The sequence below is a fragment of the Etheostoma spectabile genome, chromosome 10, assembly GCF_008692095.1.
Source record: "Etheostoma spectabile isolate EspeVRDwgs_2016 chromosome 10, UIUC_Espe_1.0, whole genome shotgun sequence".
NCBI classification, from domain to species: domain Eukaryota; kingdom Metazoa; phylum Chordata; class Actinopteri; order Perciformes; family Percidae; genus Etheostoma; species Etheostoma spectabile.
Window position 1 is genome coordinate 10025638 of NC_045742.1, and position 11390 is coordinate 10037027.

At 38.9% G+C, this 11390-nt stretch overlaps 1 protein-coding gene and 1 non-coding gene across 4 annotated transcripts; both read left to right on the forward strand.

The window, feature by feature from the left end:
- The first annotated feature begins 14 nt into the window (after nt 1-14).
- aurkb (aurora kinase B) lies at nt 15-9137 on the forward strand. Of its 3 annotated transcripts, XM_032527539.1 has the most exons (10): nt 120-387; nt 514-589; nt 5876-5914; nt 6118-6199; nt 6278-6323; nt 6437-6625; nt 7076-7214; nt 7418-7566; nt 7719-7893; nt 8602-9137. In XM_032527539.1, exons 1-10 carry the CDS (start codon nt 284-286, stop codon nt 8773-8775), a joined length of 1173 nt encoding a protein of 390 aa, XP_032383430.1. In that variant the 5' UTR covers nt 120-283; the 3' UTR covers nt 8776-9137. The 3 variants fall into 3 exon arrangements, with proteins under 3 accessions (XP_032383429.1, XP_032383430.1, XP_032383431.1); XM_032527540.1 differs by lacking the exons at nt 120-387; nt 514-589 and adding an exon at nt 4678-4909; XM_032527538.1 differs by lacking the exons at nt 5876-5914; nt 6118-6199; nt 6278-6323; ... (3 more) ...; nt 7719-7893; nt 8602-9137 and adding an exon at nt 1950-4223 and having other exon boundaries at nt 15-387.
- A 711-nt stretch (nt 9138-9848) lies between these two features.
- Nucleotides 9849-9930, forward strand: trnal-aag (transfer RNA leucine (anticodon AAG)). The gene has a single exon. It is a non-coding gene; the product is annotated as a tRNA-Leu (tRNA).
- Nucleotides 9931-11390: the final 1460 nt, after the last annotated feature.

The following is an 11390-nucleotide window of genomic DNA, read 5'->3' on the forward strand; positions in this document are numbered from 1 at the left end:
ACCACTTTTATTGAAACGGGAAACGCTGTTGTGCTCTAGCTCTACTGTCATAAATTGGAGGTGTTTACAGAAAGTAAAACTACTTTTAACCGAGAAACGCTATGTTGAGCATAAAAATATAGCATATTTATTTATTTATGAGCATATTTTATTTAATCGACAAACTGCCACTCGGTCCCACAGTTAATAGGCTGCTGTTTCCTGGGGAGCGCTGATGTAGGCGCAACCTGTGTGCGTCGGGATATCTGTCCGTGTCCGAGGGTTAAATAGTTCTGTTTACAAAATGGATGAATTTAAAGCCTGTAACATGCTGGACTACTTTCCGGAAAACATTTTAATTGATGTGTTGTCATATTTGAGCGTGCGAGAGCTCGTCAGAGCCGGCAGGTAAGGGAAATTTCACTTTGCTGACTGTATTTGACCAATTATTCGTCTTGTGGAACTCAGCTCAGCCTTTGTTGTTACTCACGTCACATGATGAAGTTATTTGTTGTATTTTACGGTGTTTTTCAGAGTGTGTAAGAGATGGAAACGCCTTGTTAAAGACCAAAGACTGTGGAGATTTGTCGATCTGACAGCATGGAAAGGGGTGAGAACTGGTGATGTGGCTACACGCTTTTTTTCTTCTACTTGATCCTTTCATACAGTGTGCCGTTAGTGTTTATTTTATTTGGGGGATACAACCACAACATGCAATCTGATTAAACAGCCCCTCAACACATACGATTGCCAATACATCGAAATCATATACCATTAACCCCAAAAGCAATTACTTTACGTTGTAGAGTTTGGCGATTAAGCAGAAAGGCTGATGGTCTAGGAACTAAAAACCAAGTCAGGAAACTTGGTGTCGTCAGGATCTCAGGGTTAAACTTTGACAGTCATATCAAAGCAATGACTGCCTGAATGGTACAATCTTGAAAACACAGAAGAAACAAAGGCGTAATGTCCAGGCATGACATGTGTCCACATATTGATTTCTTAGGTCTTAAGAAAAAAGCTTTTTGTTCATTAAAAATGCTGCTGCAAAAATAATCAATGTGGCCTTTTTTCAGGCCATTGACACAAAGTAAGCATATAATACTATGACTTTTTATGAAATACCCTACTGTGACTTTTCATGAATTGATCTTGATGTGATCATCCATACATTCGAATATCTGAAGGTTTAGTGGAGCCATTTAATTGAAAATGATGTACAGTACTAGAGCCTCTCGAAGAATAAAGACAACTGAACACATTACTCCAATACTCTGCACTGGCTCCCAGTGTTTCATATAATGAAAGTTAAAGTACTGATACATAAAATGCATCTCTAAATGTCTTTACCATATGAAACCACTTGGCCTCTCAGGTCGTCTGGTATCAGTCTCCTGACTGCTCCCAGAGTCCAGACTAAACATGGAGAAGCAGCATTCAGTTACTTTGCTCCTTAGAGCTGCAACGAATTTCCAGAAGAAACTGAATTTGTCTATAAGACCTTTTCAACGGAATTCCATTGCTAGGCAACAGCCTGGACCCTTGTTAACTTCCTGTTAGTTGATGTCATTCACACTGCAACAGGAAATCAACTTGGGTCCATTTAGAATGTTTATGTTTACATCTGTGAGATGGTCTATAGATAAAAGAAAAATTTTGATGTTCTCCACCACCTTTGACTGAACCTTTAGCTCTCATTATTATGTACCTTGCACACCTTTACCTATCTTCTAATATTTCTCTAATTCATCTTTTGAATTTATTTTTAAACAGTTTCTAACATTTTAATTTACATTTCAGTGTTTTATGCTGTATCATGTAAAGTACTTTGAATGGCCTTTGTGTATTACATGTGCTTCTTTTGCCATAAGCCCCTGTGTATATCTATATCCATGCAATAACCATTTTTCTTCTGACCCCTCATCCCCCACCCCCAACACACACATCATGGACTGTCCATTGTGTGTTAGGTGACATCCCGCATACTTTGGCTCCTGCTACGTCAGTACCTAGGTTGTGGACTAAGGTGCCTACGGTTACGTGGTTTGCTGCTTTCTGCCCGAGGGGGCACCTTTCTCTCTGAGTCTTGGCTCAAAGCTTTGTCCACAAAGTGCCCTCGATTGAGTAAGCTCTATCTTCTGCACGCAGACTTGCGAAGCCTGCCCAGTTGCCAGCTCCTACCTCCATCTTTGCAGGTGTTGGAGCTGCGTGGGTGTGAGCTGCCTCGTGAATTTTTCAACCAGACTCTTACTTCACCTGCTTGTTCCCAAGAAAAAGCTGAAGCCACATCCAGTGTTGGTGCTCAACAGCAAGGAAGGGATCGGAAAGGAAAAGGCCTTGGTTATCTATCAGGGATTGCTATTGGGAGGTTAGTTCTAAACAACGTGCCCTCTTTCACGGACCAGCATCTGCAGAGTCTGACATCATGGGAGAGGCTCAGTCGTTTGGAGCTGCGTGACACCTTTCGGGTGACAGCTAACGGGCTCAGGAGCAGTGCTGCTAAGGACGGCGTCTGTGGTGTGGAAGGGCTTTCCAGACTGAAGTTTCTGGAAATAGGCATCACTGGGCGGCAAGGCTACCAGTTACAGATGGCCTCCCTTGGGCTGGGGGCAGGGTGGCTCGGGCTGGAGGAACTGAGTCTGGGGGGTAAGGAGGTGGGGCCAGGTTTGCTCTGTGCCAGCCGGCTGAAGGACCTGAAGTGTCTGTGCCTATGGGCCTGCACGCTCAGCGAAATGCAGATAGTACGGAGTTGCAGGATGCTCCGTGGGCTCCGCCAGCTGGAGTTTTTGGATGTAATCTTCCAGCCTCGGCAGTGTCCACCAGTAGTGGAGGGGGAGGGTGGTGGAGAAGAGCAGGACAATGAGGAAGCTGCAGGTGGAGATAACAGCAGTGATGATAACAAGACACTAGACACGAATGATCCCATTCCAAGTTTGCGTCGCTCACTGGCTGTCCTGCTGCCGTCCTGCACGCTAGTTTTCACCAACTGCTCTGTTCAGATCAATGCAGACTAAATGAGGTCTCTACTACTGCTGTATCCAAGTGGCCAATATAGAAACAATTCTTTCACACAGGCTGACATATGTGATTTATTGAAGCATTATGGGTATAATGAATGAAGTTTTTATTATTGTGTCATGTTTATAATATGCCAAGCAGACATGGGCTCATATGAAATCTCATATTCACTGGAGCCATCTCCAGATATTATCAGATATTCAGACAATGAAAACAAATGAATGAATATTTTTTGAACTGCCAACTTCAGAAGATAGAGGATGAAACCCAGTTGTCAACTGTGCAAAATATCTTTGGCTTCTAGATAAAAGAAATATAACATATGATTCAGGTCCACCCTTTGGTTGATATGTACTCTATATGTCCTTAATTTTGGTTTTGAAAGGATATTTTAAAATACTTTTTCATCAAACTTGAGTACAATTTTACTTTAATAGTGCTATATATTGTGATATAGTACATTTTTATGGAAAATCAAATGATAAAGTAACCAGACAGGAATGTCTGTTGGCCAATTTAGCTAATTAAAAGTACCTGACAAATTAAGATACTTCATCACATTGATAGAAAAAAAGAAAATCCACAAAGCAGTCTTGCCTCTTTGATTTGCAGCTTTGCATCAGAGAACCCCTAAAAACGTTAGAGCTACAGCATTATAAACAGTTTGGATAGTAGAAACCTTTATACTGCCTCAAGGTAAATCAGTGGGCAGTCTAACTTCCAAATTCATTGCTCATTCTTGGACAAAAGTAAACACACTCTTTAAAAACTCAGTCACAATACTGCATTAAACAATATAGGGAACTGTCACTGCTAGACTGTAAAGACAAAAGCAGGTGTCTGCTACAAAGGCAGAGCACTGCAGCATGTGCTGGCAATGATCCACCTGTTTCCTGTTCGGTAACTCTTTTTCAACAATGTATACATCAGAAAAGATTTCTGATACAAGCAAGTGTTTGGTATTGATGTTACAGAAAAAAACAGCATTAAGTAGTCTTCATCGAGTCCCAATTCTCCCTTACTTTCCAATTTCTTTTCTGTATGATTTTTAGAAATTATAAAGTAGGAAAAGGTAAACGTAAATCTCTGTTTATTGTATTAATGAGTAAAAACATGGAAGATCTGTGTCATTGACATGAATTGTGTTGCATTGTTGCAAACCAACCGTTAACCTTCTTTAGAATCATAAATAAAAAATTGTTTTCAGTACACTTATTTTGAACATTCCATCTTTAAGTATAATGTGTTTTTTTTTTTCTACCGTATTAGTTAATTGCATCATTCTCTAAAAACTTAATATAAGGTCTTTGTTGCTTGTGACTGACTTCTCATGAAATGAAGTGGTTGATCAACAAGCCTGCCCATATCAACTTAACTCATTATACATAACTGGCAACTATCTCACAATAATAGTTGTTAGTTGCAGTTCTAGACATTAGCAATTAAAACAACCTCTCAACACCACAACAGGAAGCAGAGACAAAGGCATCATGGTGGTGGAGCTCATTTGAGCGAGACTCTAGGAACCTGTCTGATGTTCTAAAGGGCTTTTAAAAAGTTGATGACATCACGGGTATAGCCATATTGATTCCGTTGTATGTATGAAACGTGAATGGGGATATGGTTAAGTTAGTTCACCAGAAAACAACAGTGATGCATGTAACTAAAACACAGTTGACACAATAGATAAGAAATGAGGGCGGGCCGACATGTGACTACCGTTGGTGTACACCAATCACAGGTTGTCTCTTGCAACAATTCCGACCAATGGGCGCCTTCTGTGTGTAGCATCCCGACCAATCGGATTCGACAAGGGTAGCATTTTGAAAACGTTGGCGGCCGAAGAAGTTCAAAACAACGCTGGACTTTCTTTACTAAAACGTTCTAACTACAATTTATCACTACGATGCAGGTAACATATGTTTATTTAATCAATGATAGAGAAATAAGACTAAGCAGATGAGTACAACGAACGATTCATATACGCGCAAATTATAATGCTACGACAAAGATTTTGACGTTAGCTTTGGGTTTGCTACGTTAACAGTCACCCTCCTAAGCTAACTTTGCTTGACGCCACGTTGTTTTCTGTTAAAAATAATAACAAGCAGTATATAACGTACTTACACAGTAAATTATATAAACTAGCAGGTGTTTAAACTGAATTAGCTCGTGGAGTAGTAACGTTAGCTAGGTATTCCCTGCATCGAAATGAGACAAGGGGGCCAATGTTAACGTTAGCCTAACGTTAAATTAGCTACCCAATCAGAGGCCTTCTGGACCTTTTATCATTTTTGAATGGATGAAGCTAAACGTAGCTGCTAACTGAGTCCACCGGAAGCACTTGAAACTAACTAGATGATAACGTTACACGTCTGTAACGTAAAACAACTGCAACGAATCACTATTCAAAATATGGTGCTGACAATGTACACTGAAATAACGTTACCAGACCAGAAGGACAGTCTAATGCAATCCTGTACAACAAGGCAGATCAAATACTTTATTTTGGCACTTAATGTAATATATCTTTGATCGTAGTCTATGGAAGATATTGGCGGTATTGTTGTAGATTGTACTAAAATGTTTACTATGACTCAACTTTGAGTCATCATTCAGAGCTAATAAAGGTGGCATAGAAATTGAGCAAAGCAGCTGCACCTAAAAATCAGTGTTCAAAGAAAAGAATGTGGGCCATGCCATATTGATTTATTTCAGGATGATTTGGTGAAAACATACTTTAACATTCTACTTGCTGACTTTGCATTTCTTAAACATTGTTTAAAATACCAAATACAACTCAAAGCTAGAAAAGTCACTGACAAGTAAAGACACATAAGCTTAAATGTATGCTAATGTGAGCTGTATTTATTTACAGAATAAGGAAAATTATGAGCCCAGGGGTTTTCAACGACCGGTAAGCTGTACTATTTGTAAAAAGATGCGTTCATTTGCCTGCTGTGTTTAAGCAACATTTGATTACCAGCAATTGTACTACCACTGACAAATCAGAATGCCAGCATTGGCTGATATGTGTACAAGAAATATTGGAAACTATTATGACTGGTGGAAAAACAATAAAAATGCATTTTTAATTCTGTGTTTTCTTCTACATATTAGTTAGCAACACCAAGCATGGTGGCAGGTCCCCAGCGTGTTCAGGTAAAGCCACGAACAGAGATGGACAAAAATGCCATCACAGGTAACATTACCTTCCTCATGCACAAACAGCCTGACACCTAAAGAATTGGGCCGGTTCTGATTGTATTATAATTTTCAGGCCCTGGGAGAGAGTGTGTAGGCTCGTCCTCCAGTGCAGCCTCAAAGTAAGGATATTCTCTAGTACTTCTCGAGTTGTTGGTAGCCAGTTCTGTTTTTTTTGTGTAATGGTTTCATACATTTAAGTGATTAACATATCTGTATTTAAACTTTGCATCAGAAAAATCTCCATCGATGACTTTGACATTGGTCGACCACTAGGGAAGGGTAAATTTGGTAATGTCTACCTTGCGAGGGTGAAGAAGCTACAGACCGTCGTAGCGCTGAAGGTGTTGTTCAAGTCACAGATGGAGAAGGAGGGTGTGGAGCATCAACTCAGGAGGGAGATTGAGATTCAGGCACATCTCAAGTGAGTATCCTGAAGAACATTTTCATAAATAATATATTGGCCTTCAGCAAACTAGCCATAGAGTAACCAATAACAACTTGATAGGCTGACTTCTGGGCAAAATGTCCCTGAGTACAAATTCTCGGTGTAACTTCCCTTCAGGCTATTTGCTACCATCTACTGGTAATTACAGGAACACTTTCATTACAACTTTACATCAAATGCTTACAATCATTATTTGTAGGTAAGGTGTGCTTTGAGTTACATGAAAACAGTACTACATTTGTCTATTGGCTAACTAGGTGCATTTTCCACAACATTTCTTTTTGTCGTTTTGCTTATCAAGTAGATCCCATAACTAATTCATTTTACTTCTCTTTACTCGACTTTAACAGGCTTGCTTTAAATATCTTTCACTTTGTTTTAAACAGTTTAAAGCCTGCCTCAAAACTTAATCTGTTTTGCCCTAAGGCACCCCAACATTTTGCGCTTCTACAATTATTTCCATGACCGAAAGAGGGTCTTCCTGGTGCTTGAGTACGCCCCACGTGGTGAAATGTACAAGGAGTTACAAAGATGTGGAAAATTTGACGACCAGCGTACCGCCACGGTAAGAGTTGTTGCTATTTTTGTCAGTGAACCTAGTTTGTAAATTGTTGGAGGGTAATTAGCAAATTTTCACTGTATCTGTTTTCAAAGAGCAGTTTGACCACTGTACTTGATTACATCTACATTTGTGTTTTAATTCCCTTGAATGCTTGACTTAAACTCAAGTCTTGTTGTGATCCAACGCCAACCTCTTTATATTTCCAGTACATGGAGGAGATATCCGATGCACTGATGTATTGCCATGAGAAGAAAGTGATTCATCGTGATATCAAGCCGGAGAATCTGCTGCTTGGCTATCGTGGAGAGCTGAAAATTGCTGATTTTGGTTGGTCCGTCCATGCACCTTCTCTAAGGTGAGGAAGCACAGTGCCATTAAGGTTTTATAATGTCAGCGCACCATGGTTCTACCAGACATTGCTCGATACTGCTGTATAATTTCACATGAATCTGCTTGTTGGTGCTTCTCTGCTTTCCCTGCTCACCCCTTTGTTTTAAATCCATCCAGACGTCGTACAATGTGTGGCACTCTGGACTACCTCCCTCCAGAGATGATCGAGGGGCACACTCACAGTGAAAAGGTGGACCTGTGGTGCATCGGGGTCCTCTGCTATGAATGCTTGGTTGGCAACCCCCCTTTTGAAACTGCCAGTCATTCAGAAACATACAAAAGAATTATGAAGGTTGGTATTGTGTGTCTAATATATCCAAATGGACAAATATGAATGACATGTAAGCTCTTCCAAAAAGTGTGGTAGAAACAACTGTCAGAATCCACTTTCATTCAAACAAAGTGGTTTGCGTCTAAATGCAGGTGTTTCTTTCCTTTTTTGTAAGCTGTAAAATGTTATCATTATGTTAGACATGATAGCCCAAACTACCAAATTAAGACCCAAGTGGCAACAGAATGGATCAATCCTTTAAAACTAAATGCAAATAGTAAATGGACAATGTTGAGCTTATCTTGTTGGTCCACATCTGTTCTGCTAAATCATAACCTTGTCTAAACTCATATTTCAAAGATATGGTCTTCTGGGTATTTATACCTGGGTATTATTATTTTTCTCTGCTTTCGGAAAATGGTTTTGAAAATAAGTTTTAATCTGTGAACCCTGTAGAATACCTATCAATATGCAACTGGCTGGTATTGGAAAATAATTGTTTAAAATTAATCAATAAGTCAATCCAAAGGTATTTAAACATCTAAAGATTAACTTTAAGGTTGTGTATCCCTAATAAAATAGACACACAACCACATTGTGCTTTACATTTCTGTAACAGCTATCATGAAGTACTCTTCTGTGGAAGTTATTAAATCTTGATCAATATCAGTTTCTACTGCACCAGTCATTGTTCATTTTAATTAATAAATGCTATTTGACTTTTTGCAGGTGGATTTAAAGTTCCCTAAAAATGTATCAGCCGGTGCACAGGACCTGATCAGCAAGCTGCTTCGCCATAGCCCCATAGATCGTCTCTCACTACAGAGTGTCATTGATCATCCGTGGGTGCGCACTAACTCTCGCCGAGTCCTACCCCCCATCTGTCCCACCAAGAAATCCTGAGTCCACCTAACCTGCCTGCTTACCTCCCACTGAGGGTGTTAATCTGTCCATCATAAGTGACTCTGGACCAGCATGTTTTGGTTTCACTGCCATGGGCTTCAAACTGCCGTTATTCTGGCACATTTTATTCTGGGTTTAAAGGCATACCCACTTTTTTATATTGTACAGTGTGATGTCATTATCTATGTCTAGTATGTTGCCTAGGTGTTTTGTGTTTTTATTGTCATTTCTTCACTGAAACCTTTTTTTTTTTTTTTTTAAACGAACACAGCTCAATTTTGAATGTCTGTATCTGACAACAGTGACACCAAAGTACTATTGTTAGACTGATTAAAGCTGACTATATTCTCAAATAGTTTAAATGAGGTGTTTTGGGTGGAAAGCATGTTTTATTTTACCTCAAGCTATACTTTAAATTTCTAATAAATATATAAAATGATTCAATTTCATTTATAGTATCAATTCATAACAAGAGTTATCTTGTAGTAGTTCATGGCATAGCAGGGCACTGCACGGCATTTCAAGGCACAGCAGGATACAACGGCATCGCAGGACTTGTGGGCCTATAATGAATAATTGGTTGTGTAAATGTGCCAACATTGCAAACCATATAACATAAGATTAGTACATATTTCTAATAACTTTTGGGAAGTAAAGAAATGCACTCAGTTAACAGTTTATAATATCTATGACAGTTTATTAGGTACTCCTTGTTAAAACTACTGCATTTAATTAAAACTGTCTCCTACATTTTTAAAGTTATATTCAGTTGAAACTGTTTTACAAAGTTGTTGATTCAATTCCATTTGGAGGCGTTTTTAATATTGTATCTGTCAACATCAATGAAGGAAGACTTAATATTTAGTTTTTAAGAAAATGATCTTCATGAAGGTAGACTTTATACAGGGCCGCTGATTATGTTAATAAAGGTAGAATTTTTACAGGGCTGTTGCATTAGTCAGGGGCACATTCAATCTCAAAACGGTGTGCACCGTTATGCTACGGTTTTCGTGTTGAACAACGTGTTATCTCCAAACGTGTAAATATTGGTCCATGACGGACAATGTCTATACGGTAGCGTGGCCGAGCGGTCTAAGGCGCTGGATTAAGGCTCCAGTCTCTTCGGGGGCGCGGGTTCGAATCCCGCCGCTGCCATATTTTTTGTCTTCTTTTCTCAAACCAGCCATGTAATTTAAAACGATTTGAACCTATTTTATAAAGACGTATTTCAACAGCTGGCATACAGGGTCGGTGAAATTTTGAGAGGTTTTGTGAAGCAGTTAAGCGTCTATATCAACATAACTCATAGCAACATTAAGTCGTATTAATTTAAGTAACGTTAACATTTGGAAGTTTGTAACATGAGTTCATGTTAACGTTACTTAAATCAATAGAAAACAATTTCCACCGAACTTGAAACCGTATCACAGGAGATGAGAAAGTATGAATGTTGCTGCATTTAAACCGCTTGATGTCGCTAACGCTATATGACCATAACGTTACACGGAGTCAGTCAACCCAAATATCACGGGGGTGAATCAGTTTTATAACGGATATAACTTTCATGAAAATCGTTTTTTGCCAGGTATAACGTTACCTAATGAAGTGACATGTTTTCTATGCCTTTACTTTGTAACAATTTGGGCCAGTTTAAATCGTATTCCTACCTTTACTTCTTGCCTTCGTTAATCTCTCTGTCACCGCGTGTTTTTTTCAAACTGTCACAAACGTTTCCTAGCAGCACAACCTTTGGTGTCAGCGTTTGGTCTTCATGATTGTCTTGCATTCATAAACTGTTGTATGTGTGTTGTATTTTTTACGTTGTACCCTAAACCCTAGTATATAAGTACTTCTATACTTTTTGGGTGTAGGCTACCCAAGAGTGTGTCAGGAGTGTGTGACATCATGTCATTTTACAATTATTTTAAATTCTATCAACACGTATCTTTTAAAAATTGAAATAGTGCCTCCCTGGTGATTCTTATCTCCTCTCCCTCTTCTTCTGATCCCAGTATCCCTATCAGATTCCACTCCTGCCCTGCCTCCTGAACCCTATCTTTCCACCTCATTCAATGTGCAGTGCAATATTACATGTTCAGCATTATCTTTAACCCCATATATATATATATATATATATATATATATATATATATATATATATATAGATGGGGTTATATATATATATATATAACCCATATATAACCACATATAGGGGTTATATATGGGGTTATATAGTATGGTATATACCGGTAGTGTATATATATGTAATATATATATCACTACCGGTCAAAAATTTGGGGTCATTTCGAAATTTCCATTGCACTCCATTATAGAACAGAATAAAGCTGAGGTCAGTTGCATTGTTTTTTAACCAGGGCACCAGTTTTCAAATTACATTATGTGCTTACATAATTGCAAAAGGATTCTCCAGTGTTTTCTCAGTTAGTTTTTTAAAATGATATCAGATTAGTGAACAGAATGTGCCTCTGGAACATTGGATCAATGGTTGCTGATAATGGGCAATGTAGATATTGCATTAAAGATCAGCCCCCCCACTCAGATCAGCTGGTATTATGTCTATGATGGAGTGGCATGGAAATCTGTAAGTGACCCCA

Excerpts from the sequence above, each read along its gene's own strand:
- aurkb (XM_032527538.1), top strand. The coding sequence starts at position 284 with ATGGATGAATTTAAAGCCTGTAACATGCTGGACTACTTTCCGGAAAAC. Across the intron at positions 388-513 it reads GAGCTCGTCAGAGCCGGCAG|AGTGTGTAAGAGATGGAAAC; the intron begins GTAAGGGAAATT and ends GGTGTTTTTCAG. Across the intron at positions 590-1,949 it reads ATCTGACAGCATGGAAAGGG|GTGACATCCCGCATACTTTG; the intron begins GTGAGAACTGGT and ends ATTGTGTGTTAG.